The sequence below is a fragment of the Brassica rapa genome, chromosome A05, assembly GCF_000309985.2.
Source record: "Brassica rapa cultivar Chiifu-401-42 chromosome A05, CAAS_Brap_v3.01, whole genome shotgun sequence".
Classification (NCBI taxonomy): Eukaryota; Viridiplantae; Streptophyta; class Magnoliopsida; order Brassicales; family Brassicaceae; genus Brassica; species Brassica rapa.
In genome coordinates, this window is record NC_024799.2 from 27860047 (window position 1) to 27885071 (window position 25025).

Sequence of the window (25025 nt, forward strand, 5' to 3'; positions counted from 1 at the left end):
GTTCACTGATGCTATATCTGATTTGATGTTCACTGATGCAGGGAAGGAAATGCACTGCTTATCCAGCAGTGAAACTGAATGTGGTGCTTGGAGGAGGAACTTGGTTAGAACCAGATCCAATCCACCGATGCTTCACTGACGGGAATCTGGTAATTGGCGCAGCATGACCAGGACACCCAGAGTTTGTGTCACAGCTAATGGTTTTGTTGGGCGTTCAGGTTTCGTTCTAGTTATGTAAACCTTCCCTTTCACGAGGAATCAACTTGTCTGCTATGTAATATGTGTAAAACTTGTGGCTCATGTCATTATGTTACTGCAGTCTTTCATGTTGAGGTTTTGTGTCTTTGATGTTTGTCTAAACTGAAAACTTTGTTTGAGTTGGAAATAAATTCTTTCTTTTACATTCAGGGAGTATAGTAATAGAAGATTGGCATATTATGATATAACTTAATGGTAGTGTAAACAGTTTATATTACAAAAGTAACAAACAGGTTCTTGGGTAGTAGTATCCCTCGCGAGGAATGGGAACTTGCATCGAACTTCACAACCGCTGCACAATGGTCGAGTAACACCATTGTTGGCAAGTACTTCAAGACCGGGGCCGATGTGTCCTACCTTGAGATAATAAAAGTCTCCAAGCACACAATCAATATCGAGACTGACTCCACACTCTTGGCAAGTATAGTAACACTCACTCGCTATCACCTTGCTCTCGCAAACATCACACCACAAGTCACCGCTCGCGTTTCCGACACCTTGTCTCAGCGACAAAAGATGATCGTCACACCTGTGTTTCACCTTCCTTGGTAAAGTAGTGCACTTCATGCATAAAGCGTAATCATCACAAACCGTACAACATAGAGGATTCTTGGTTTCTGTGTCGCAAGCTCGACATTCTTTGGAACCTTCCAAGGTCCAGTACAAGGGATGTGAATGCAGATCATGGCGAAACGGTTCTGATACGGAGCTACACCGAACATCAAACACAAACTTATCCTTGCAGCCTTCTTCACACTTATACCTGAAACCATTGGAATTGATTTTGCAAGCTCTACACTGGAAAGTAACCTCGTCAACCAGCAGCGTAAGCTTATGGTTGTGCAATAAATGTCGTTTCTTCCGAGGGAGACTAGCACAAGTTTTGTGTAGGATGAAATCACATTCCACACATCTGTAGCATGGATCTCCGTTGAAGGGTAGAACACAACCCTCACAACGCTTATCCGTAACACAACTCTCATCCAATCTTAGAATATGATTCTCATGACTAAAGTGAATGATATCTTTTTCATTAACTACCTTGTATGGATCTTCGATTTCTTCCTCTTCGTCAGGAACATCCTCAAGCTCTATCCCATCCCAAACTTCACTTCTCGTAGCACATTTTGAATGAACTGCGTAGCTAGGACATCGAGAGCACTTGAAAGCTCCGTAGACCCAGTCAATCTTTTTCCGACAAACACCACACTCCCAATCTTCTTGTCCTTGACCAAGATGAAAAGTATGAGAGATGCGATGATCATGACGATTGATGCTAATGACTCTCGGTAGATCAATGCAATCTTTATGTAGCATCATATTGCACTGAAGACACACATAAGGATTACGGTCGCCTTCCAGACCACATGCGTTACAAGTAAATGTGACTAGTCTTGACAAGAGTGTGAGACTATGATCGTGGTGCTTGGGTTGAAAAACAGTGAGCGGCGGTGGATTTTTCAAACAGTCTATATCCATGCTTGTGTTGCATATCGTGCAACGAGCATACAGAGACGAAAGGTTCTTGCGACAAAAATGACAGTGGCGATTTTCAGATTCGAATGGTGAACCTATGAAGAACTTGAGAAAGTGATTGCACTGGAACGGGCTGTTGAGAAAGGGCTCGACGCACTCCTTGTGCGTCACGAGTTCGCACTCCATGCAAATGTAGACCATGCCTCGTTTTTCGTTTGATGAGCACAGATAGCAGAACCAAGATTGGTCGTCGTCAAATGTATACAAAGGATGATCATGAAACGGCAGCATCTGGTTAGACTTAGGCATGGTAAAGGAAGAAAAAAAGAAACAGAAGTGAAGTTTCAAGTATTGTCTTTTGATGGCTCGTCTTGATCATATAGACTACATTTCAATGGAACTCACATTCTTAGCTGTACGATGATTTTTTATATTATCATCAATGGTGATTGGCCTGCCGAGACTGCCAGCAACTCATCAACAAACTAATTAGATGTTATCTTTAATCTAAAAAAATAAATCAATGCAAAATATTAGCACGATTATTAAATGGATGTATACAATTTTAATATGGGTAGGTTTGACGATGCATACAAATTATTGAAATCCAAGTAAATGTAAACAGCTGTGATAATAATGACACGCTGACTAATAGTACTAAAATATAATCAATTAATCATTATGGCTTTCCATAAACTTGCCAGACAGAGGCAACATGGCCGTTTCCTTGGGTATATTCTTCCGATTATCCTCAGTTATTTAAGTGATGATCACGACTTGTCACAATTGAATCAAGTTTCTTTGCACTTTTGTAAATGCAATAGATGGGACAACTGATGAATTCATAAAAACAATAGATATTTTTACTGTTCTGTTGGCTGGAGCGGTTTGGTTAGAGCCTTCGCTTGACATCCACGTCTCCTTAAAACGTTGTTTCTTGAGCGCTTGTTGGATATATCATTCTGACCACAAGTCCAACGCCTTGGCATAACGATAGAAAATGATCATATCACACCTGTGTTTTACCTTTCAAGCATGACATTTCAAGGTCCAGTATAAGGGATGTTGGATGCAGATCATGGTGAAACGGTTCATAACACACCAACTTAATTTTTGTACTACCATTTTAATACATAAAAATCTTTTCATTTCCAATAAAATAAGAGAAGCATAGTTTACTACATTTCACAACCCAATCAAGGTAAAGTCTTTACATGGGGATTGGTTCATCCCGACGAACCACCAGTAGACCTGGCTGTTTCAATTGCTTCAACCAGATTATCGTATTTGGCACCAGTAACTTCCTTGACAACTTTATTATCCTTAAAGATTTTGAAAGTTGGAACCACTCTTAATCCTAACTCCTTTACTAATGGCTGCACCAAACAAAAGAAAAGAGTTCCAACGTTATTATAGCAAAGCAAAAAAAAAAACAGCAAGACCCAAGACATTGGTGTGGAGAAATAAGATTAAAAAGACAAACCCTGTTTTCAGGGTTGCAGTCAAGCTTAAGAAACACAACGTCCTCGTACTTCTCTGATAAAGCTTTGTACTTAGGTGCAATCACTTTACATGGTCCACACCTACGTGCATTAGAATATATATATATATATATATATATATATATTTTACATGGAACATCATTGATTTCAAATATGTGACAAAAGAAATATCATCATCATTTTATTTTAGTTCCTAGGTGGATGCTCTAATCAAAAATCTAAAGTACTCTGGAGAATAGGATGGTTACTAGCTAATATAAAGTGGATAACGTTGGCATACCATTGAGTGTACATGTCAAGAACGACAATCTTTTCACCGGCGGCTTTAACGATGGGCCAGAACGTATCCTTATCCACTTCCGTCACTTGACCAACACTCACATTCACCGTCTCTAAGCTACACCTCACCACAGAGGAATCTACCCTTTTCCCATAATCCAATGAGCAGAAACCAATCCTCGTGGTGGCAACGCCGGAGTAAGAGATGCGGCACTGCTTCTTCATCACGGGACCAAATCCACCGTTGGTTGAAGCTAAAGCCGTAGGATATGGAGCAAGACGGAGAGAGAGAGGCATTGCTTAGGGAACCTTTTGAGTTCAAGAAGAGTGAAGGAGATGAAGATGAAGACGATGAAGTTGGAGTTCAAAAAAGGTTGATGAGCTTGGCTTGTGTGTGCGGTCTGGTCTCAACGGAGTATTGGACTGTAGAGCTTAAAAGACGGTTGTAACCTTGAGTTTCTGCGGATGAAGGAGGATATTCGGGGATATGTATGTCACATCGTGATAAATGAAACGGGAGGTGTAGAATTCTCCGAGGGAATTACGATTGATAATGATATTTTATATTTTACTTGTAAATGACGATTAGGTCCCTCAAAATATTTAATTGATGAAGAAAATATTGAAAATTTTGTTCTTAATATTTTTTTAAAAAAACTGAAGAAGATAATATTTAATTGAAGAAGAAAATATTGATGATCTTATCTCTTAAAAATCTTTTCCATAAATGAATGAATTATTATCTTGCTTAGCATATAAATTGAACTACTTCCAATTCAAACTAAAATACAAATACCAACAACTTGAGATAGCAATTATCAAACATTTCTAGAAATTCAAAATAAAGACATATTTTTCTTCTTTTGGTATGACAAAATTCAATTATATAAGTAAGAACAATTACAAATGTAACTTTTGAATACAAACAAGTAGATAAATTAGTAAAACAGGGAATTTAATAGACACCAAAAAATAAATGAACTTTTGACTCTCAAGGACAGAGAAGGTAAATAACTGCCGCCAAACTGAAACTAAAAACGGTTTGTTCAGATTCACAAATATCTGGAAATTTTAATTCCTAATTTTAGAAGAAAAAAAAAAGTAAAAGAAAGTATAATTGTTTAGTCAGAGAGATTCAAAGGTGATTCGAGATTTTGTAATAAAATAATTTTCTAACTAAATTTTATTACAAAGTTTCTTTCTTCTTACACATCTTTGTCCTAAACCTCACGCCACCGCCAAAGCTAACACTTTTCCTCTCTTTACCTTTTTTCCTTTCTATTTTTTGTTTCTAAATTAATAAGTTTGGAATATTAGTCTTTTGACGGAGAATGGATCTCACGCGGAGACATTGGTCTTTGTCGGCGATTCTCCTCTCGGCAGCACTCGCGACGCTGCTGATTTCGCCGCGGTTATCAGCGGCGGCGACGGAGAACTTGGCATTCCAAGTCCGAAGCAAGTTCGCCGGGAAAAGAGAAAAAGATCTCAGAGCCCTCAAAGCTCACGACGCTCACCGTCACGCCAGACTCCTCTCCGCCATCGATCTCCCTCTCGGCGGCGATAGCCAGCCTGAGTCCACCGGGTACACGATTCCCCCCATTACTCAAAGCTCTAATCTTCAACATTTTTTTTTGTTTCCTTATGAAATAAAGTTTGGGAATTTAAATAGAAAGGTTAAATCTTTATGTCTACAAATGTGGAATCTGAAAGATACCTTTTTTTTTTAAGCTTTTGATCTTTTGAGAGATTCTCATCACTGTTTGTTTGGTCATTGTCTCTCATTGTTTGACTCTTGTTCTTGTTATTACAGTTTATACTTTGCTAAAATCGGACTTGGAACTCCATCAAGAGACTACCATGTCCAAGTCGATACAGGAAGTGACATCTTATGGGTGAATTGCGCCGGATGCATCAGTTGTCCTAGGAAAAGTGATTTGGTAAGACCATTAGTTTATCTTTTAAGTTGCTTATGTAACGTTTTAAATGGTTTCATTTTTATTGTTTCAGGTAGATCTAACACCTTATGATTCAGGTGCTTCCTCCACCGCAAAGTCTGTTTCTTGTGACGACAGCTTCTGCTCATACTTTAACCAAATATCTGAATGCCACTCAGGCTCCACTTGCAAATACATCATCCAATACGGAGATCAAAGCTCCACTAGTGGTCACTTAGTGAGAGATGTTATGCATTTGAACTTGGTTACTGGTAACCGTCAGACCGGTTCTACCAACGGAACCATCATCTTCGGGTGCGGGTCTAAACAGTCTGGTCAGCTAGGTGAATCCGTCTCTGCAGTTGATGGGATAATGGGATTTGGACAGTCCAATTCATCTTTTATATCTCAGTTAGCTTCACAAGGGAAGGTGAAAAGGACTTTTGCACATTGCTTGGATAACAAAAATGGAGGTGGTATCTTCGCCATTGGAGAAGTCGTGTCACCGAAAGTGAAGACTACTCCTATGCTCTCTAAATCGTAAGCCAATGAATAACTTTTTCCTTAAACCTCTTCTTGTTTTGAGTTACTTACAGTGTTTGTGAACCTTCTCTACAGAGCTCACTATAGTGTTAGCCTCAATTCAATTGAAGTTGGTAACTCAGTTTTGCAACTTTCTTCCGGAGCATTTGATTCTGGAGATGACAAAGGAGTCATTGTTGACAGTGGTACTACTTTGGTCTATCTCCCCACCGCTGTTTATAATCCGTTAATCAATGAGGTTAATACAATTGTTTTCTTCATAAAATATGTTTCTTTTACTATAAAAGTTTCTTAAACACTTTGTTTGTTATTTTTGGCAGATCTTGGCTTCACATCCAGAGCTCAACTTGCATAAGGTTCAAGATGCCTTTACTTGTTTCCGTTATACCGACAAGTAAGAATCTAAACACATTGCTTTGTTGAGTCGGTTTAAGCTACATCTAATGTGGTGACTGATTCATAATTCTGTTGACAATATCCACAGTTTAGATCGGTTCCCACCTGTGACATTTCAGTTCGACAAGTCTGCTTCCTTGACAGTGACTCCTCGGGATTATCTATTCCAAATTCAAGTAAAGTTTTAGTTCTTGTTCTGACTCTTTGATCTTGTTTGTTATTCCTGTTCTGACATAAACTCCGACTCTTGTTTAGGGAGACACATGGTGTTTAGGCTGGCAAACCGGTGGATTGCAGACTAAAGATGGAGGAGAATTGTCAATTCTTGGAGGTAACATCTCTCTCTCTTCCAAAAAAAAATGTATTTCACATTCCAATCACCAAATAATTGAAGTCTTGATTTGATTTGGCTGTGCAGATATGGCGCTTTCTAACAAGTTAGTTGTCTACGACATCGAAAACCAAGTTATTGGATGGACCAATCACAACTGTAAGCATCATCACAGATCCTACTTATCTTTTTTTTGTTAAACTTCTATTTTAAGGCGTTTGAATGTGACGGATGAATCACACAGGCTCAGGAGGAATACAAGTGAAGGATGAACAAAGTGGAGCAGTCTACACAGTTGGTGCACACAATCTCTCATGGTCTTCTTCTTTAGCTGTTTCTAAACTTCTTACAATTGTTTCTCTCTTAGTTCTTTTCCTCTCTAACATTGCTTTATAGCCTTGGTAAGAAGACAAGTTTGTTCGCTGTGTTTGTGTTGTTATTAGTAAAAGGATCTGATTCCCATTTGTTGAAACAATTGAGTTTGAAAGAGAAAGTGATTGAGGCAATCAACAGGAAATATTCCCCCAACAGACAGACAAAATTAAGTCCGAGGGGGGTTTCATGGTATCACAGACACAAAGCCGTTATTACATACATGTGATTGTGTTTTCACTTTCTTTACTGACAATACCAAAACATTAACAAGAAAGACATAAATAGAAAAACAAAACTGACAGGAGTTTATGTTCCAAACCAATGAATGTCGACTCAAAGAATAAGAGAATGCAGAAAGGTGGGAAAGAAAAGACAATACCTCTCCTGAGTCCTGAGAGTGATTTATTTGATTAAATGTGTTGTTGTCACCACTCAACTTCTTCAGTTTTCGAACTCTTATTTCTCTTTTTTTACTTTCCAGGCACAAATCTTGGTAAGTTTAAAAGTGTATTAACCCTTGCAACACCTTCTAGTGCAGAGTACTCTGTTCCAGGCTCTATATCCTCTTCTTTAATCAGCTTTTCAGCTTCACTTTCATCAAGAGCAATCTCTTTCCCTGTCCTGACAGTACTTGAACGGCCTAGACCGCTTGGTTCTGATGCATCATCATCATCTTCCAGTTTGGAGATGGAAGAAGCTGACGATATGACGTTTGTGTCATTGGAGTGTAGATACAAGCAAACCGCAGCACAGTCATCGACTTTTGAGGTAGGGTATTTGTATCTCCAAGCTCTAACCGCAGACTCCACTAAAGCTCTTGCTGCTGAGGAACGTGATGGTGCTGAAGCCACAATCGCTACTACCTCTTCGTTTGAGAGCACATCCCAAATCTATCACACAAAACATACCATTAGACAAAAAAAAATGCACAGAGACAAGAAATGTTTGTATGTCTGAGGTTACCTACCCCATCTGAAGCCAACACTATGAACTCATCTTGTTCGGTTAATCGACGGAATGATACATCAGGGACAGAGATTAGACCAAAATCTTTAAGACAAAAGTCTCCGAAAGCGCGTGCCATTGCAAGTCCAGGTGAGTCACAGTTTGGCAGCCAAACTCTACAAACCTCAGGTTCATCTCTAAGCGCAAACACACGTCCTCTACACTTCTTTATCCTCTCTGCCTCAGCTGCAAAATCAATCTATGGCAATTAGCACAACTTGAATAATGAGATCCACATGCCACCATCATAATAAGGAATAGTTATTCAACCTGGTAGATTTGGTTTGAGATCAACAGTTAGTTGAACAGCAACAAGAGCGTTTTCACCGTTTCTTGTCCCCATTACAGCTCTTGAGTCCCCAACGTTTCCAACAACAAGATACTCACCCTAAGATATTGCAGATTATTTATACAATAAACAACCAGTTACTGTGAATTAAGCTAATAAAGACATGACAATACCTGTTTGATCAAAGTCACAGCCGTTGTCCCACTGCAGAAACAGTCAACACTTTTATGGAACTTAAGCTCTCTGTCCATAACTTTGAAAGCCTTAAGAAAGGCATCTTTCAGAGTTTGAAACAAATCAGATTGGGACTCTTCAGAGTTGTTGTTGGCACTAGGTTCTTCCTCAGCAGATACAAAAGAAGCATCTTCAGAGTTGTTGATGTTGCTTGCACTATTAATAGGTACTATAGCTTCCCAATAAGCACTTAATTTGAGAGGAAGATTGTCTCTAACTCTCTTTGCAACCATATGACCATAAGGACCATGCCCATCAAACACTCCACAGAAGACTGTATCCGTCCTAGAACCAAAGTTCTACACACAAATAAAATTTATAAGAAAACCATAAACAAAGAGAATAAAAGAAACAGAAGACTTAATTGTTTCTATACTAACCTCCCAAACAACCATGGCATCTTGATTAGGCCCTTTCTTGCCTTGCTGAGTGAAGATACAAGCAGCCTCACTTGCTCCATTCAAGTACATCCGGCCCGGGACTCTATGCAAGGGATCATCTCTCCTTGAATCAAAGGAGGAGTTTCTGGAACCGAGTCTCTTCTTAGAGTTTTTTCTCTTCTTCACACCAAAGCCAGGAGAGCAAGGAGAGCCAGGTGTGGGACTCCTGGTCTCAGCAGATAGACAGGACCCCATTCTCAGGGCCCTGATTATATTAACAAGGCACTCCAGACCAACTGTTGTACAATCACACCCACGGTGGTCCTCCAGCGAGAAAGATTGAGGCTTTAGATCCAGATTATCACCACAGAGAGCAATGATGGGATTCAGGTAAGGAAAGAGATATCTGTAAATTAAAAAAAATAAATTTCCTTTTTTAGATCAAAGAAGAAATGATGGATTCAGACAAGAAGAAGAAACATATATATACCTCTATTTTTTAGTTCCAGCTACTTTATGAAAGAACACTAATGGCGAATATTATTCCACAGCAGTGAATCTTAAACCCACATCGCCAAGATTGAATTAAGAAAGGAAACAAATTGACAAAAGAATCAAGCCTTTCAAAGCTGACCAAGACAAGGGTAAGGTAAGACTTGTTGGTCTAATCGTTCAAAGAAACAGTTTTGTAATAAAATAATTGTACAGTAAATTTAATCCCAGAAAGTTTAAAAGAAGAAAAAGGAAGAGATCTACGTTGTAGATGTTTTTCTATTGGCACCACACAAAAAAATTAAAAATAATTAAAGAGAGGTCTTTTGTTTATTTTAATACATCAGAGACCAATCACACAGTGATTTGGAAAGAGACTTCAAACACGAGAAACATCAAAACTCTTTCTCTATCGTCTGAAACGAATCCAAAAAGGAAAATCACTGAGAAAAATTAGCATTTGAGAAAGTATCAAACTTTTAATCTAATTTGAGCTGAAAAGAGACTCACCAGGGAGGAGAGAGAGAGAGATCAATCAAAAGGTAGGAGGAGGATCTCAGAATCAGATTCAATCAGGGAGAAAGACGAAGAAAACAAAGCAGAGGAAGATTCTGTTAAGGCGCGTAAAATAGAAACAGAGTAACTGAGGGAGGAAAGAAATAAAAAGAGAGAGAGAGTTTTTAAGGAGAAAGAAACGCAACGAACCAACTACAAACCCGTTCTTTCTCCTTCAGACTTTCAATGTGTAGATAGAGAGATAGAAACAGTAATGTAGATTGGTCCGTTCACACTCTCTAAATATGTTATCATGTTTTTTTCCTATTTTTCTCAAGAGATGATGGGTTTTTATTTATTTATTTGAATATTTGCGTGTTTTTTCAGGCTGGCACTATTAACATGGGAGGGTTGGATAAGACGTTTCTTACACAATAATTTCCTGACATCCAACCAATATTTTATTTGTTTTCTGATTTATTAAAAGATCCCATGCAAAAAATATCAAATCATTAATATATAGAGGTGTCTCAATCGGTCAATCATCCCCATTTTAATCCAACTAAACTTCTTCTTTGGTCAGCTTAATCATATTCACTTTTCTAATCCGTTTTAATAATTGTCTATTTGATTTAATTTTATCGAGTGTACGTGGTTGTTTGTTAACGAGAAATAATAATATTTCAACAAAAAATTTAAAACACATTAAAGCGTATCAAACGTAATCCAAAGTAAGGTATTTTAATAAATGTGATGATCAGTCTTTTCTGGTTAAATAGCATGCATGATAAATGGCAATTGTTGAATGGTGATTTCCTTGTGCATTTGTAGAAGCCTGAGTGACAGAACATTTATATTCGTGGAACCCATAAAGAATAGTCAAATACTTACAAAAACATTTGCGAGTACAAAAACTAAAGTCACATGTCGGCCACGAGGCACACTGGCACAAGTCCCAACACGTATCAACTTCTCCTCTCATGCAAGCAGCAGATCTGCAGATCATCATTCTCAAGAAGACAACCTCTTTGAGTTTAGTTTCTCCTCTCTCTCATGATTTCCAAAATGACTTTTTCAGTCTTATCTTCTTCCTTTGTTTGCTTGCTCTAGTCCGGTCTCAATCAAATAATCCAAACTCTTTTTTGGATAAAATCATAGATTACGTTTACACTGCTGAGTTCTTAGCGTTTAGTAATCTATTAGTAGTAGATGCTGTTTAGTGACTATGACCAGTTTAGTCGCTGATTAATTAGGACTGCCCCATGGTCTAGATAAGTATCTCTATCTATCTATAACAATACAATGTATATAACGAACCATTTTATATCACAAACGTTACACGCCATAGTACAAATAAAGTATTATTTTCTTTATCAACACGCCACAAACTCAAAACGTATCCAGTAGTTTCAGTAATCCTTCAAAGACTAAAGAAATAAACAGGCCATATTTGTTTCTAAACGGATAATTCGATGTGAGAAACAAGGATACCATCAGTATCTGCGTATAGCCATTCGCCATCGCAAATCCGAGTGCCAGCTATGTTGAGTGGGACTCTTTAATTGTTCACCAACTCCTTTCTTACTAGCCTTTATAAGCAAGACACTTTCATGAGTTTTTTTAACACAATCTCAGAATGTGGAATTCAAGCTAAGATCATTGAAAAAGATTACCATAATTTCAAAAATAAAAATGAAACTTTATTGAATGGTTTTCTTTGGAACATCTAAAAGGTCTCACATCTCCCAATTATTAATCAAGAACAGAAAGATTCTCCCAAAAACTTAAGGAAGATTTCAGAGTTTGTGGATGGTCTTCATGTCTACAGCTTCACCGAGAGTTCCTTTCTCAACATGATCCCACCACTTCATCAAGAAATTGTCCACCACCAGTCTGAACCACGGCGACAGCTTCAAACCTTCCTCCCCGGCATCAGCTTTCCTTACCAGCTCCTTCAGCCCTTCCCTGCTCACATACTTTATCTCCGCTACTTCGTCCGGGTTTGGCTCAACCTTAACATCCCTCACGATGAACAGCAAGTAGTCCACTGCAAAAGAAAAGAACATCAACGTTCCATTTCATAAGTCAACACGGGACTTCAGGGAGATGGTATTTTACGTTCGTGCTCTCCCCATTTGCCATCAGAAGGAGCCTTGTAAAGCATACGTCCCAAGGGAGTGAACTCATCGACTGGTACGTCTTCAGCTACAATACCGAGCTCGTCGAGAAGCTTTCTCTGTGCAGCATTCCTCACACCTGAATATGAGCATGATACAAAACAATGAGGTCAGTAATCAAGTAAGCGGTAATAAGTAGTAAATTGTTTTGCCCAGAAGGTACCAACCGAGTGCATTTTCCTCGATAAGCTCTGAATCACGGTAAAGAGGATGGCTGCAACAAGTGTTTGTCCACACTAGAGGGAATGTCACCTTTGCTTTTGACCTTTGCTGTTCAAAAAAGAAGAAGAAAATTTCAGTAATATAGCAGATTATTAAGACCTGCCAACCATGCATAGTAAGTAGTAACACGTATGTGTAGACAATCATGAAGTCAAAGCAGTCATAAGAAAAGACCTGGAGAAGCAACTCATAGTTCGAGTTGAATAAAAATACACTAAAAGCCCTGTGAAGCAAATTCTTAGCTTCAATGTTTTCCATCAGATGACCTGCACATTTTATAAAGTCTCAGTTATCTTGAATAATCGCATAGACAGAGATAAAGAAGCATAACAGACATCCTCTATCACTTCAGTAATAATAAAATGCCAAATAAAATCATAATCGTTAGATTTCTTCAAGCTTCCAGTAGTCTATTTTATATATTCAACATGACAGAACTCACTATTTCAATAGTAAAAAAAATATCATTGTCTGGTTAAAATGGCACAACACTGCAAGAAAAAGTCCCTTATAATGTGTTCACACGCTTTAATAAGGATTATTTACACGCTTGGTAGACACTGAACATGTTACTAGCTACACCAGAAATAGTATGCTCGACACAATCACTAAAAGGCCTATAACATTTGATGCAGCTAACTAAGTTCAGTCATAGGAGAAAAAGTAAAGAAGCAAATGAATTTAAACAGAAAACACTAAGAGATAGGATGAGATGTCGAACCAAGTTCACTTACAATTATACTTGCTGTCATGACCCACAACACGATCAGTTTCGTCAACAAGAATGCATCTGCAAGCAAGACAAGAAACGGGAATTTTAATTACGGTGGAGAGATAGTATAAGAAGCTTGTACTTGACATCAATAGACCTACTAAAACTTAGAAGACACTAACACTACTATTAAAGCAAAGGGAACAAACTTCCTATATATATACAACGACATAGGTTAGTTAACTTGACTATGTTCCTCCCAACAATGACTATGACTTCCATATAAGACAGTAATGTGTTGACTTTTTGCCCATTTGATTCCAACGACCAGCAAAAGGAACATGAAATGAAGAAACTTAACAGCTACTTAATCCATAAATCATTTATTATTACATCGGAGTCAACAAATCAATAGACATATGTTTCTCAACAGTGGCTAATCGAAAAAAAAAATCCAATTTTCAGAACCAAATCCAATTTTTCTTCTTTTTGACAAAAGGTACAATTTTTGACGAAACCCACGAATCGAAATCGAATTCGAAATAGGGAGGAACAAAAGACTTACTCGTCCTCGAACATGAGGCGTCTCTGGACAGCATCCATTCCAGCATCTTTAGCATCTGTCGTCATTGCGGCACCACCGGAGAAAGCTCGAAACTTTCTCGGTGATAATTGAGCCGAAACGGATCGGAGCGGTGAAGGAGGAAGACGGAGAAACCGGGAAGAAGAGAGAGATCTGAAGCGAATCAAAGAGAGATTAAATAAAGAAGAAGAAGAAGAAGCAGACATTGATGTGCTGTTGCATGTGGTTGGTAACTGATGCGCTCCCCTGCTTTCTCCGTTTTGTTTTATTTTATTTTATGTCCACCACCCTTACCATGTACCTCTCCGCACTCTATAATAAACCTCTCCCGACAAAAGCGGATAAGATTAATTAAAAAGAGTTTCCTTACAAAAAGTTGTTATTTTTGAGGGGTTTATTTGCAATTTTTCCATAACTATTTTTTTTTATTTACACTGACCCTCAGATAATTTTCCCAAGTTGTTGTCCTCATCAGACTAGACTGTGGAACACAACTAGAGTTACGGCTAGGGCTTCTCCCTGAGTCGCCGCCACCACACCACCACTGAAGATGACTGGCAAGGCCAAGCCTAAGAAGCATACAGCTAAGGAGATTCAAGCCAAGATCGACGCTGCGTTGACCAACAGAGGCGGAGGAAAAGCGGGAATAGCCGACCGGACCGGAAAGAAGAAAGGTGATCACGCTAAGTTCGAGTGTCCTCACTGCAAAATCACGGCTCCTGATCTCAAGACCATGCAGATCCATCACGAGTCAAGAAGCATCCCAAGATCCCTTACGAAGAGTCCAAGCTCGTGAATCTCCATGCTGTTTTGGCTCCAGTGGCTGAGTCCAAACCTAAACCTGGAATCAGGGGAAGCTTAAAGAAGTAAATCTTTATGCTTCAGTTTCCTGAAAAATTTATCATCTTTTAATCTTTTATGTTTGTTTAAGACAATGATTTGCTACTCTACCCCTAATCAATCTTGTTGAATGTTGATGATGCTTATCTGCTGTTTTTCAAATGGAGTAGGGAGATGTTATATGAATAAACTGATCTTTGAACGATTGTTTGAGTCTTTGTTTATTGCAAATGTTCTTAGTAATTTGTATGAACTTGTCTTTGAGTATCATTTGGTTTAGGCTAGCGTTGTGGCTTCAGTTTCTCTGTTTATATGTTTTTGCATTGCATTAAGTGCACATCACGTTTGATTTAAGTCGCTTGTTTGTTACGTGTGTTTTCACACTTTAACTTCTTTCTATTTACGTGTTAAATTACGTGTAAAGTCACCGTTGTTAATAAAACAGAATATGGCCTCTTTTAGTTCAAGAATGCTAACACAAATTGGTGGGATTCTTTGATTATCTTAAAAAGACATCTTTAATTAAGAGATCTTTGCTCTTATATGGTATTATATTGTCAGAAACCTTGTCACGCACCGCACATGGTATAGATTGGAAAATGTGACATTGTGTAATAATGTTTACTAAAATTTATTAATATTATTCTCTCATCTTTTAGTAATTGATTTTAAATTAACAAATAACAATGGTAATGGCCACTAGCCTACTAAACCCACACTTTAAGACTTGACAAATAAATAAACAAAAGAAAGAAAGATAAAGCAACTTAAGCATTAGTGGTCATTGAGTTAACTGACCTCTCATGCCACAGTTTCTAATTATGAATGAAGAATAGCCTATCTGTATACTTATAATACCCAAATCAAACCTATGTGTGTGAATCTTGATATATGTATAAACCAACTTCTCCTCTTAAAAGAATCATCTAGTTACTTATAAATTGAATCTCAAACTTATACCCAAACCATGCATGTCCCACTTGGTTGCTCTCGTTGTCAAACTTTGGTAGCCTGCGATTTCGGTGTCTGGACATTTTCTTCTCCATAGAGCAACCTTTTCCTATTAGGGCCATAACCGAGATAACGGTACATAATGCTCAAGAGACACTGCGTCAAGCTCACGGTATCAAATGTCTCAATACACTTCATGTCCCTCTGTCTGCACTTCAAACCCGCGTACTTTTGGTATTCCTCTAGCACCGATGACCAACGCCAGTTCTGAACTTTTCTTAAGCATCCCACCAAACAACCTGTCCTATGCTGCATTCACCACATTGAGTCCAACCTTTAGTGTTGTGTAAATAACTAGTCTCGTATAAGAATATCCTTTAATAACTAATAGTACTAAAAGTCAAATTAAAAAAAAATAGTACTAAAAATAGAAGAACATGAAGATGAATAAATGTTTATGCATATTATCAACCTTTCCCGCTTTGCAATGTATGACGATTGGATGGTTTCTTACATCTACAGAGAATACAAACACACAGTTTATTCCAAGACTCATGGTAACGAGGAACTAGACATCCAAAAGACCGTGTTGAGTGTCGATTCCTTACCAACTAACACTCTGAGAGCAGCCAAAACTGTATCCTCTGGTATTGGAGTTGGAGGATCCTGCAAATCATAAACGATCCAGTTGATGAATGGAGCTGAGAGAGTGTGTGTATATAAGAAGGCAAACAGAGACACACACCTTTTGACTTTCGATTGCAAATTGGAAAAGCTTGATGTTGTTGGCCTCATAAAACTTCAAACTCTCCTCCGGGTATGGTTCAGGACAAAGATAACTGCTTGGTGAATCAAGAAAGGAACAGTTTTTACTAATTCAATGGAAATATTTAAAAAACAAAACAAAGGAAGGAGGAGAGAAACCAATGGTCTTACATGATGGAACGAAGATTAAGGGCTGTGAGGAAACCGAAATGCTCTGGTTTAGGAAACGAAGATCGGTAAATACCGTTTTCAACCATCGCGAAATTCTGAGGCGCGACTAGCACACAACCGTCGTGATCATCAGCTTTCATTATCAAACACATCTCTAGTAACTTGTAAAGAATTATGAAGAACAAAGAGGCAGAGAGAGAGAGAAACAGAGCAATCAAAGCCAAAGAAAGAAGTGATGGTTGGTATTGATTTGGGAGAAAGAAAGAAAGGTGTTTATATAGGAGAGGGATCAAGTGAAGCTTCTATTGTGAAAAGGAAGACTCAGTTTTTACGGTAACGATTATTTCTTCCTATGGGGGTTTAAAAGTTTTAAACCCATTGTAAGGGATTTAGCGTGTGGAGCCCTTTTTTGGATCTTGACACTTTTATTACATCTTTCTGCTTTTTATTACATCTCACATTTTTTAACTGAACAACAAAAAATTGAATAAAATGTGGTCTAACTCAAAAAAAGAAAGAAACTAGTGGTCGGATTCACATAAAACGTAAAGACTCGAGTGGTCTCGTTTGATTTTTTTTATTTCTTTATAGACTGACTGAGTATTGAATGAATATTTGTTGACAAGAAAAAAGACCCTAGAAAAACCAAAAGACGGTATAGTAAGTATTTATGCTATATGGATTATTTGATTATTTCTATCGGATAAGTATATAATTTACGAGACTTAATTTTATCTAATTTCTTTCTTTTTTCATGCGCAAAATCTAATACTGCTCATCATAGTCATACAATCATAGCTAAGATTTGATGATTTGGTAAGATTCATATTTAGGTCTTTGTTATGTCACACATGCTTTTTTTTTGTTTGTTTAAAATACTATATCTTAAAGGAGACTGACACTTTAGTGTGTTTCATTAAACTTTTCAAAACACCATATATGTATGTAATAATAAAAGTCACAACTTCTGACTATGTTTTTTTTGTTTTAATCAGATCAACTGATTTGTACATTTGGTACGCTATCTATCAATCCAAAATTTCCTCATCATATACAAATAGAAATGGTTATAGATTTGTAAAGAAAAACTTCAAAGTGTATATTATATTCCTAACTAAGAGTGTTTTTCAAAAAATAAATCTCCAAATGATTCAAATTCTTTTGTCTTTAGCATTAAGGGATGAATAAAAAAAAACCATGAAGAAAGTTTCAATCTTATGTAGAATCAATCACTTTAGACCTTTTATTTAACTGGGTGCAAAGAAGTTCCACTGTCATCTTCAACATAATCAACATCCACCTCTGATTTTATCCGATGAAAAGATATCTCATTATCATCTCCTGATTCATCATCAAAGTAAACACTTTGATCATCATCACTTTTTGAGCTGTGAATGTTTTCTTCTTCCTTTTTTTCCTTATTCCTAAGTGAATCATCATGGTCTACGTCGATATCATAGCACGAATATATGCTCTCATCATTTGATTTCTGGCTGCCTTTACTGCTTAGCTTCTCATCACTAACATCCACTTCTTCCCAACTATATCTATAGTTTATCTTCAAGCTCTGCGCCTGGTTCTTCTCATCAATAGCCTCTGTTGATGAACTGTTTCGATCCTCTTCATGTTCTTCATCCGAGTTAGAACCAGACCCATCATCAGATTCGCTCGAGCTATCTTCCTCCTCACGTTTGATTACTCTCTCCTTCATGCTGTCCACAGATGATTCTTTGTCTGATGATGTACTAGACTTTTCATCTTCTACTGCTAGTTTAGAAGATGCAAGATCTGAATCATGTCGGCTTAAGGCTATAGACATGCTCTTGTCCCTGAAGGATAGGATAGGAACAGTTGTGGGAACACCGTCTTCTGTAGACATGGAAAGGAAGCTAAGTGCAACCATTACATCGCTTATCAGAGGACGAGTTGTTGCCTCCTCTTGTACACACATTGAAGCTATGGCCACTGCTTGGTTTAGCCCTCTCTCTGAGAATTTATTCTCAAGAACTGGATCTGCCATATCAGGGTATCTCTTTGGATCTCCAAACAGTGGTTGTGCCTACAAAGAAATGGGAAAATTGTTTTTAAAAAGAAACATTTATGATTTTTTAAAACAGCTTAATGGTTTGTTTACTTACCCAAATAACGGTTGTGCCTACAAATAAATGATTATATAATTTTACTGATTTTATTAACAAAACAATTTTTTTTATCTTGATGGTTTGTTTACTTACCCAAGAAACTAAGTTTTGTTCATCATTAGGTCTAGTAGTATCAAGAGCCCTTCGACCAGTGATGAGCTCAAGCAACACAACTCCAAAGCTATAGACATCTGATTTCAAGGTGAGGTTTCCTCCTCGTGTATACTCAGGAGCGGAGTAACCATAAGTTCCCATTACACGAGAAGTTACAGCCACCATCTTATCACCCGTCCCTGGTCCTAGCTTATGCAGGCCAAAGTCAGAAAGCTTAGGACACAAGTCATCGTCCAACAAAACATTTGAAGCTTTCAAATCACGGTATATCACGGGTGGATTCACTTTATCATGCAAGTAATCAAGCCCTTGCGCTGCGCCATACGCTATCTGCATCCTTGTCGTCCAATCCATTGGTCCACGGTCTGATTTTAGCTCTGCAAAAGCAAACATCCAAAAACCTCAGCTCTTTCTCTTAAAAAGTTTAAAACGTGTTGAAGAAGTAACACTCTATACATATGTACCATGAAGATGGTCTTGGAGAGAACCTCCAGTGACATAATCATAGACCAAAAGCCTTTGATCTCCATCAGCACAGTATCCTACAAGCTTAACAAGATTGGGATGATCGAGTCGGCCTAATGACAAGACCTCTGCTTGAAACTCCTTGTTCCCATGCAGTCCATGCTTGTCTAGTTGCTTTACAGCCACTACCTACACATTTTTCAAAATTTGTCCTCTTACTTATTATGGTGATGATGGATCATTAATGAAATGTATATAATTCTCACCTGGCCAGTAGGTTGAAGGGTTCCTTTGTAAACCCTACCGAATCCACCTTCTCCTAACAAACATTCTTGCCGGAAATTCTTTGTCGCCGTCGCTAGTTCTCGGAAAGTGAACGTCTTCAACGTCGTTTCTTCCAATTGCTCTGCTTCTTCTGCATGTTTATTCTCTTTAAGAACAAAATAAAGTAATAATTATTACTACTGATTGATTCAAAGACAAAGAAATGGGTTTCCAATCTTTAACAATCAGAAATATGGCGACGTTAGGACATACATACCGTTTGCATGTGGTCTGCTTTCATTGTCGTTGGTCTCATTCCTAGTTGGAGATTTTTTACTCTTTGGCGTAGAGAAACATGGAAAACAATGCATGGTGTTCCAAAATTTAATCTAAGTAATTAGAAGGGTTAAAAATCTGTTTAAGAAAAATAAACATTTTGTTTTGTTAAGGATTTTAGCAATGGCTCTGATCCTTCATGGAGATTGAAGGACCCACGTGAAAGAAGAAACACAAGAGAAAAATGAAAGAGACAAATCCAAGCCATTGGAATTGATGATGAAGAATGACTTCTCCGAATATGAAGGGGTTCTTACAAAATTATCTCTCTCGAAAATGTTTACCTCTCCCAAAAGCATGGTGAACATCCTTCCTTTTCAGGTTAATGCAAAATTTAATTTGTATTTGTAAAAAAAATTAATAGTAGTGCTCTCAGATAAAGATAAAAATGAATTGGTTTGTCCAATAGTCAATTACAATAATATATTTTTGCTAATTTTGATGGGTTATACGTAATTTTGAAAATTTAGTCCTAAATGAGTAGACTATTATGAATCCACATAGTCTAATTCATGCTAGTTTTTTTTTGTGTGAAAACTATTCATGCTAGTGTTGATGATTAGTACTTTCCAAATAATGCATAATACGTTAGTGTTAGTGCTGATCATTTCTTTATCTTTTAACGATATAAACATTAATATTCGATAATTTAATAAATTTACTGTGTTTTTTTAGTTGAGCTTATTTAAAAGCTGTTATAAAAAAATTGTATAATTTAATAGAGAAATTTTTTAGGATAATTGTTTTTAGTTTTTTTTTTCCAAAAGAGTTTCCAAGTAGCCTCAGTAGTGGTCAATTACAAATGCTAGTGTTTTAAAAAAAACAAATCTTTTAGAAAGCCAATTTCAAACGATCCGGGTCGATTAAAACCCGTCCGGTTCGTCCAATACACGTTTTCCCGCTACTGAAAAACATTAAACCGCCAAAATGATATTCGCAATTGAATCCGATAAAGACCCAAGAGGGAGACAGAGGCCAGAGGAAGATCGAGATGGATTCAGCTCCGACGGGATGCTTCAAATGCGGCCGTCCCGGTCACTGGTCTCGCGATTGCCCTTCCTCGGCTCCGGCCGCCGGCGACCCCGCCCCATCTCAAATCCCTAACGGTGACGCGCAGAGATCTTTCCCCAAAAGTGGAAACTCCGCCGCCGCGGGACCTGTTCCGAAAGCGACGAAGGCGAGAGTCCCAAGGCCTAAGCTAACACCTGAGATGCTGCTCTCGGAGGATGGTCTCGGCTACGTTCTTCGCCACTTCCCTAGATCCTTCAAGTATCGTGGCCGAGGCAAAGAGGTAGTAGAGTCGTATTCATAACCCGATCATTATCAGATGGAGAACTGTTTGATCAGATTTGATGATAATTGTGTTTGTTTAGGTTAGCGATTTGGGGAATTTGATAAGGATGTACAGTGAGTGGCACTCTCATCTGCTACCTTACTACTCCTTTGATCAGTTTGTGCATAAAGTCCAACAAGTAGCTTCTACTAAGCGTGTCAAGGTACAATCAATCTCACGTTGAAGTTTCCTAGTGGCAGTTGTGAATCTATGAATCCGATTACATTGCTTGTTTTCCTCATGTGTTGATTTGTGAGTTCCAAGTAATAGAGTCTGAGAATGTGTATAAGATTTAGGAAAGTGTATGTTGTATCCACATAGAAGGAGAGTATATATATACAAAGAGATAGCCTAAGTAGATAAGGAGAAGGAACTAAGATGATAACAACAAGTACAATGTGTATGTCATTATCTCTAACATAATATATAAATTATCTCTATAGTTAGGCCGTTTTGGTGATATTATCATTGTGTTCACACTCTTAAGTTTAAGGTTCTTGCGGTAACCAAAAACTCTATATATTCAGTCAATGGGTATGTTGCATTTGCATTAAAACTTCGGTAAATGTTGGTATCCTTTCAGATTTGTATAAACGAACTGAGGGAAAGGGTCGCCAGTGGAGTTGATCCAAACAAGTTATACGACAAGCAGGAGGAAAATGCTGCTCATTCTGATGATCAAGGTATGTAACACATATCAGCTTTTCCCCCTTGACTCTGAAAAAAAGAAAGGCTTCTTGTGTGCTGGCTGCATTCCAACCTAGGTTCACTTCAGTACAATCTTGTTTTGTTTGTGATGAAAACTCTTTTTTTTACAGGTGATGTAGATATGGATCAGCCAAGTTATGACGAGGAGAACATACCATCAAAGAAGACCGTGGATGCTGATACAAATGCTGATGCCTTTCAAGACAGTATGTTGAATGAGATATTTGATAGTGCAACGGACTCCAGACCTACTCAGAAGCTACCGAGCGATGAACAGAACATGGATCAAAGCAATGAACTTACAGAGGAGCAAAGAGCACGTATGGAAGCTAATAGATTGAAGGCAATGGAGAGAGCTCAGAACATTTCCGAGGAACAGAGACTACGAATGGAAGCTAATAGGCTCAAAGCTCTCGAACGAGCCAAAGCAAGGTTAGAACCAAATCAAGCTTAAGTTTAGCTTCATTACCAGATGTTCAATTGGGATTTTGGTGTTTTGATTGTTATAGTTGATGAATTGTAAACCAATGAATGTGTAAGACTTTTGGTTTGGTTTGGTTTTCTAATAAGTACTAGTTTATTGTATGAATAAACCATACACAGAAGAGGACAAAGATAATGAAACAAAATAATAAAAAATGCTGTGACTTGTTCTCTACCGTCCAATTTAGGTGGAGAAGATAAAATAAAAGAGGCAGCAAAAAAACATCGGTGATAGGGGTAGTTTCGTCTTACTATTTGCATCAACTTTTTATAATTAAATGAATAAATTAATCTCTAAATTTCTTTGTATCTTTTGTGTGGAGGTGAGAGGAGAACGCTTTTTAGCTTTTCGTCTCTCTCATCACTTCCTCTCTCTCCTCTGTCTCTCTGTTCACTCGATTCGTCGTCTTCATCTATGTCCATTGTCACCACTACTCTCGTTTTCTTGTAAGAGGATCGGCGAATCATTGTAGAGTGATGACTGTGTAATAATGTCTTATGCTCATCTTCATCATCATTGTCGGAGACATTCCTCTTCACGTCTATGGATTTTAACGCCGGAGTTCCTATGTCCTCTCTTTCACCTCTGATGACTCAAGGTACCTTCAATTTTTTACTTTCTTGACAATTTGATCGGAAATAAATTTTGTTTTTTTTTAATTTGCGGATTGGGTTTAATAATCTCGAGCTCTGTTTCTATTTCTTGGGTTGGGGGTTGTGATCAGAGGCAATGTGGCAAATGAATTTAAGTCAGGATGAAACGATGGAAACAGGTTCTTACCCTGAACGACCAGGAGAGCCCAATTGTTCTTATTACATCAGAACTGGTCTTTGTAGATTTGGCTCCACTTGTCGCTTCAACCATCCTCCTGATCGTGAACTGGTATGTTCTTGTGTCTGATTTTTGAGTTTACTGATCTGTTTGGTCGGATCCAAAGTTGGAAGCTTTTTGAGAGTGATTTAATGTCTCTTATAGGTTATAGCCACTGCAAGGATGAGAGGAGAATACCCTGAAAGGATTGGTCAGCCTGAATGCGAGGTGAATTATTCAATACTCTCTCTCCTCTGTTTCATAATGAAATAATGTTTATAAGAAATTGATTTTCCGTTGTATATTAGCATCTTCTTGCACAGACTAACTTACATTATATGTTTGGGGTTGCTTAGTACTATTTGAAGACAGGAACGTGCAAGTTTGGAGTAACATGTAAGTTTCATCATCCTAGGAACAAAGCTGGCATTGCTGGACGAGTCTCACTCAATATGTTAGGCTATCCTCTACGCTCTGTATGTTTGTCTCTTTTTATTTTATTTTATCATCACACTTGTCACTTGTTACAACCCTCTTAGTGATTCTATGTTGATAAATAATATGCAGAATGAGGTTGATTGTGCTTATTTTCTAAGAACCGGACACTGTAAATTTGGTGCCACTTGTAAATTCAACCATCCTCAGCCTCAGCCTCAACCAACAACCAACCTCATGGTTCCTACGTCAGGCCAACAACAGTCTTATCCTTGGTCAAGCGCATCTTTTATTCCCAGCCCTCGATGGCAAGATCCCTCTGGCTACACCCCATTGCTTATGCCTCAAGGAGTTGTACCCGTTCAAGGATGGAACCCATACACCGTAAGTTGTGTCCAAAAACAACACTGCTTAGCCAGTCAGCTAAGTCTGACTTGCTTTTGATCTTTTTATCGATGTTTTCTTCTTCAGGGTCAGCTCGGCGCAGTTTCTCCTTCAGGTACTGGAAATGATCACAACAGCTACAGAAACATGCAGCAAAACGAGGCTGGCTCTCAGTCTCAAGGGTCAGTCTCGGGTCTCAATACGGCATCCTCTGTTCCATTAGGAGGGTTCTATGCATTGCCGAGTGAAAGCGTTTTCCCGGAGAGACCAGGACAACCTGAATGCCAATTCTACATGAAGACAGGAGACTGCAAGTTTGGGACAGTGTGCAAATTTCATCATCCTAGAGATAGACAAGCTCCTCCTCCTGATTGTCTCTTAAGTCCCATTGGCCTACCTTTACGCCCTGTAAGCTGTTTTCAACAAACTTTAGAAAAGAAACGCATCTTGAATTACATTAGAACTCGGTTCTAATTGTTTTCTTTTGATTTGGATATAGGGAGAACCGTTGTGTGTGTTCTATAGTCGCTATGGAATCTGCAAGTTTGGTCCAAGCTGTAAATTTCATCACCCAATGGAAGTATTCGCATACGACAACACGGCTTCAGAGACAGATGAGGTTGTGGAAGCATCAGGTGGACATTCCAGAAGAGTCTCAGTGTCTGAAACAAGACAAGCAACTACCTCTGGGGAAGACACTACCAACTGATACACAGCAGCACTGAGTGAAGAAGAGAGCTTCAAAAAACTTTGATTTTTCAGAGAGGAATCTGTAAATTCTCGTCTTTCTCATTTAATCTGAAGCATTTATATTAATAATGTATAGAGGAGGTGATTTATACAAGTAATATCTGATCTGATCGCCATTGTTGTAATATTCATTTGGCGAATCAGGTGAATAAAATTAATTTCCTCATATTTTGACTTTGGAGGAAATAATAAGGTACACACTGTATTACCGGTTAAGGTCTTATGGCTTTTTTTTTTGAACGCTTATGGTTAATAATCTTCTTATTACCGGTTCAAGATTTATCGTATTATTACTGTTGACTTTTCATATATACTTTTTTCAATATCTGTGTCTTTTTAACAGTCCTGGTGATGTTTGCATTTTATTTTTGTCAAAAAAGGAGCATGAATC

At 38.0% G+C, this 25025-nt stretch overlaps 10 protein-coding genes and 1 long non-coding RNA gene across 12 annotated transcripts; 5 read left to right on the forward strand and 6 right to left on the reverse strand.

Moving 5' to 3' along the window:
• Nucleotides 1-414: 414 nt before the first annotated feature.
• Nucleotides 415-2563, reverse strand: LOC103870899. Its single transcript, XM_009149079.3, has one exon. It carries the CDS (start codon nucleotides 2041-2043, stop codon nucleotides 448-450), a length of 1596 nt encoding a protein of 531 aa, XP_009147327.1. The 5' UTR covers nucleotides 2044-2563; the 3' UTR covers nucleotides 415-447.
• A 252-nt stretch (nucleotides 2564-2815) lies between these two features.
• Nucleotides 2816-3963, reverse strand: LOC103870898 (thioredoxin F1, chloroplastic). The gene is made up of 3 exons (XM_009149078.3): nucleotides 3517-3963; nucleotides 3218-3317; nucleotides 2816-3110 (listed from the first exon to the last, which is right to left on the reverse strand). The coding sequence occupies exons 1-3, from the start codon at nucleotides 3810-3812 to the stop codon at nucleotides 2961-2963; spliced, it is 546 nt and encodes a 181-aa protein (XP_009147326.1). The 5' UTR covers nucleotides 3813-3963; the 3' UTR covers nucleotides 2816-2960.
• A 731-nt stretch (nucleotides 3964-4694) lies between these two features.
• LOC103870895 (aspartic proteinase-like protein 2) lies at nucleotides 4695-7194 on the forward strand. The gene is made up of 9 exons (XM_009149076.3): nucleotides 4695-5097; nucleotides 5326-5452; nucleotides 5523-5989; nucleotides 6068-6230; nucleotides 6313-6386; nucleotides 6477-6564; nucleotides 6644-6719; nucleotides 6807-6878; nucleotides 6964-7194. Exons 1-9 carry the CDS (start codon nucleotides 4847-4849, stop codon nucleotides 7113-7115), a joined length of 1470 nt encoding a protein of 489 aa, XP_009147324.1. The 5' UTR covers nucleotides 4695-4846; the 3' UTR covers nucleotides 7116-7194.
• A 5-nt stretch (nucleotides 7195-7199) lies between these two features.
• LOC103870896 (probable protein phosphatase 2C 33) lies at nucleotides 7200-9314 on the reverse strand. 2 transcript variants are annotated; one of them, XM_033290887.1, is made up of 5 exons: nucleotides 9003-9314; nucleotides 8562-8921; nucleotides 8370-8487; nucleotides 8058-8285; nucleotides 7200-7984 (listed from the first exon to the last, which is right to left on the reverse strand). In XM_033290887.1, the coding sequence occupies exons 1-5, from the start codon at nucleotides 9255-9257 to the stop codon at nucleotides 7887-7889; spliced, it is 1059 nt and encodes a 352-aa protein (XP_033146778.1). In that variant the 5' UTR covers nucleotides 9258-9314; the 3' UTR covers nucleotides 7200-7886. The 2 variants fall into 2 exon arrangements, with proteins under 2 accessions (XP_033146778.1, XP_033146777.1); XM_033290886.1 differs by having other exon boundaries at nucleotides 7217-7984; nucleotides 8062-8285.
• LOC117133875 lies at nucleotides 8746-9416 on the forward strand. Its single transcript, XR_004457917.1, has 2 exons — nucleotides 8746-8918; nucleotides 8981-9416. It is a non-coding gene; the product is annotated as an uncharacterized LOC117133875 (long non-coding RNA).
• A 2232-nt stretch (nucleotides 9417-11648) lies between these two features.
• LOC103870894 (isopentenyl-diphosphate Delta-isomerase I) lies at nucleotides 11649-13965 on the reverse strand. The gene is made up of 6 exons (XM_009149075.3): nucleotides 13666-13965; nucleotides 13123-13178; nucleotides 12563-12654; nucleotides 12334-12436; nucleotides 12108-12245; nucleotides 11649-12036 (listed from the first exon to the last, which is right to left on the reverse strand). Exons 1-6 carry the CDS (start codon nucleotides 13887-13889, stop codon nucleotides 11786-11788), a joined length of 864 nt encoding a protein of 287 aa, XP_009147323.1. The 5' UTR covers nucleotides 13890-13965; the 3' UTR covers nucleotides 11649-11785.
• Nucleotides 13966-14123: 158 nt separating this feature from the next.
• On the forward strand, nucleotides 14124-14790 carry LOC103870893 (protein METHYLENE BLUE SENSITIVITY 1). Its single transcript, XM_033290894.1, is given in 2 exon segments — nucleotides 14124-14437; nucleotides 14440-14790. Coding segments are annotated over 2 exon segments (318 nt in total). The 5' UTR covers nucleotides 14124-14233; the 3' UTR covers nucleotides 14554-14790.
• A 340-nt stretch (nucleotides 14791-15130) lies between these two features.
• On the reverse strand, nucleotides 15131-16822 carry LOC103870892 (tyrosine-protein phosphatase DSP3). The gene is made up of 5 exons (XM_009149072.3): nucleotides 16411-16822; nucleotides 16220-16313; nucleotides 16083-16140; nucleotides 15947-15990; nucleotides 15131-15783 (listed from the first exon to the last, which is right to left on the reverse strand). Exons 1-5 carry the CDS (start codon nucleotides 16560-16562, stop codon nucleotides 15520-15522), a joined length of 612 nt encoding a protein of 203 aa, XP_009147320.1. The 5' UTR covers nucleotides 16563-16822; the 3' UTR covers nucleotides 15131-15519.
• Nucleotides 16823-17104: 282 nt separating this feature from the next.
• On the reverse strand, nucleotides 17105-19788 carry LOC103870891 (receptor-like kinase LIP2). The gene is made up of 5 exons (XM_009149071.3): nucleotides 19672-19788; nucleotides 19397-19560; nucleotides 19130-19319; nucleotides 18645-19042; nucleotides 17105-18469 (listed from the first exon to the last, which is right to left on the reverse strand). Exons 1-5 carry the CDS (start codon nucleotides 19763-19765, stop codon nucleotides 17654-17656), a joined length of 1662 nt encoding a protein of 553 aa, XP_009147319.1. The 5' UTR covers nucleotides 19766-19788; the 3' UTR covers nucleotides 17105-17653.
• An 866-nt stretch (nucleotides 19789-20654) lies between these two features.
• On the forward strand, nucleotides 20655-22385 carry LOC103870890 (TIMELESS-interacting protein). The gene is made up of 4 exons (XM_009149069.3): nucleotides 20655-21021; nucleotides 21104-21226; nucleotides 21647-21746; nucleotides 21882-22385. Exons 1-4 carry the CDS (start codon nucleotides 20722-20724, stop codon nucleotides 22223-22225), a joined length of 867 nt encoding a protein of 288 aa, XP_009147317.1. The 5' UTR covers nucleotides 20655-20721; the 3' UTR covers nucleotides 22226-22385.
• A 168-nt stretch (nucleotides 22386-22553) lies between these two features.
• On the forward strand, nucleotides 22554-24855 carry LOC103870889 (zinc finger CCCH domain-containing protein 33). The gene is made up of 7 exons (XM_009149068.3): nucleotides 22554-22853; nucleotides 22980-23137; nucleotides 23231-23293; nucleotides 23422-23541; nucleotides 23633-23884; nucleotides 23972-24292; nucleotides 24384-24855. Exons 1-7 carry the CDS (start codon nucleotides 22799-22801, stop codon nucleotides 24591-24593), a joined length of 1179 nt encoding a protein of 392 aa, XP_009147316.2. The 5' UTR covers nucleotides 22554-22798; the 3' UTR covers nucleotides 24594-24855.
• Nucleotides 24856-25025: the final 170 nt, after the last annotated feature.

Coding starts and splice junctions, on each gene's coding strand:
- LOC103870899 (XM_009149079.3), bottom strand. CDS start 2,043: ATGCCTAAGTCTAACCAGATGCTGCCGTTTCATGATCATCCTTTGTAT.
- LOC103870898 (XM_009149078.3), bottom strand. CDS start 3,812: ATGCCTCTCTCTCTCCGTCTTGCTCCATATCCTACGGCTTTAGCTTCA. Junction 3,318..3,516: donor CTTGACATGTACACTCAATG/GTATGCCAACGT, acceptor TAATGCACGTAG/GTGTGGACCATGTAAAGTGA. Junction 3,111..3,217: donor ACTGCAACCCTGAAAACAGG/GTTTGTCTTTTT, acceptor TGTTTGGTGCAG/CCATTAGTAAAGGAGTTAGG.
- LOC103870895 (XM_009149076.3), top strand. CDS start 4,847: ATGGATCTCACGCGGAGACATTGGTCTTTGTCGGCGATTCTCCTCTCG. Junction 5,990..6,067: donor ACTCCTATGCTCTCTAAATC/GTAAGCCAATGA, acceptor CCTTCTCTACAG/AGCTCACTATAGTGTTAGCC. Junction 6,879..6,963: donor TGGATGGACCAATCACAACT/GTAAGCATCATC, acceptor TGAATCACACAG/GCTCAGGAGGAATACAAGTG.
- LOC103870896 (XM_033290886.1), bottom strand. CDS start 9,257: ATGGGGTCCTGTCTATCTGCTGAGACCAGGAGTCCCACACCTGGCTCT. Junction 8,488..8,561: donor CTGTGACTTTGATCAAACAG/GTATTGTCATGT, acceptor GCAATATCTTAG/GGTGAGTATCTTGTTGTTGG. Junction 7,985..8,061: donor TAGTGTTGGCTTCAGATGGG/GTAGGTAACCTC, acceptor TTTGTGTGATAG/ATTTGGGATGTGCTCTCAAA.
- LOC103870894 (XM_009149075.3), bottom strand. CDS start 13,889: ATGTCTGCTTCTTCTTCTTCTTCTTTATTTAATCTCTCTTTGATTCGC. Junction 13,179..13,665: donor CGCCTCATGTTCGAGGACGA/GTAAGTCTTTTG, acceptor TCTTGCTTGCAG/ATGCATTCTTGTTGACGAAA. Junction 12,437..12,562: donor ACTATGAGTTGCTTCTCCAG/GTCTTTTCTTAT, acceptor TTTTTTGAACAG/CAAAGGTCAAAAGCAAAGGT.
- LOC103870892 (XM_009149072.3), bottom strand. CDS start 16,562: ATGTGTTTGATAATGAAAGCTGATGATCACGACGGTTGTGTGCTAGTC. Junction 16,141..16,219: donor TTGCAATCGAAAGTCAAAAG/GTGTGTGTCTCT, acceptor TATGATTTGCAG/GATCCTCCAACTCCAATACC. Junction 15,784..15,946: donor TACATTGCAAAGCGGGAAAG/GTTGATAATATG, acceptor TGGTGAATGCAG/CATAGGACAGGTTGTTTGGT.
- LOC103870891 (XM_009149071.3), bottom strand. CDS start 19,765: ATGCATTGTTTTCCATGTTTCTCTACGCCAAAGAGTAAAAAATCTCCA. Junction 19,561..19,671: donor AAGCAGACCACATGCAAACG/GTATGTATGTCC, acceptor TTGTTCTTAAAG/AGAATAAACATGCAGAAGAA. Junction 18,470..18,644: donor AACAAAACTTAGTTTCTTGG/GTAAGTAAACAA, acceptor ATTTCTTTGTAG/GCACAACCACTGTTTGGAGA.
- LOC103870890 (XM_009149069.3), top strand. CDS start 20,722: ATGGATTCAGCTCCGACGGGATGCTTCAAATGCGGCCGTCCCGGTCAC. Junction 21,022..21,103: donor ATCGTGGCCGAGGCAAAGAG/GTAGTAGAGTCG, acceptor GTGTTTGTTTAG/GTTAGCGATTTGGGGAATTT. Junction 21,747..21,881: donor TGCTCATTCTGATGATCAAG/GTATGTAACACA, acceptor TTTTTTTTACAG/GTGATGTAGATATGGATCAG.
- LOC103870889 (XM_009149068.3), top strand. CDS start 22,799: ATGGATTTTAACGCCGGAGTTCCTATGTCCTCTCTTTCACCTCTGATG. Junction 22,854..22,979: donor TTCACCTCTGATGACTCAAG/GTACCTTCAATT, acceptor GGTTGTGATCAG/AGGCAATGTGGCAAATGAAT. Junction 23,885..23,971: donor AAGGATGGAACCCATACACC/GTAAGTTGTGTC, acceptor TTTCTTCTTCAG/GGTCAGCTCGGCGCAGTTTC.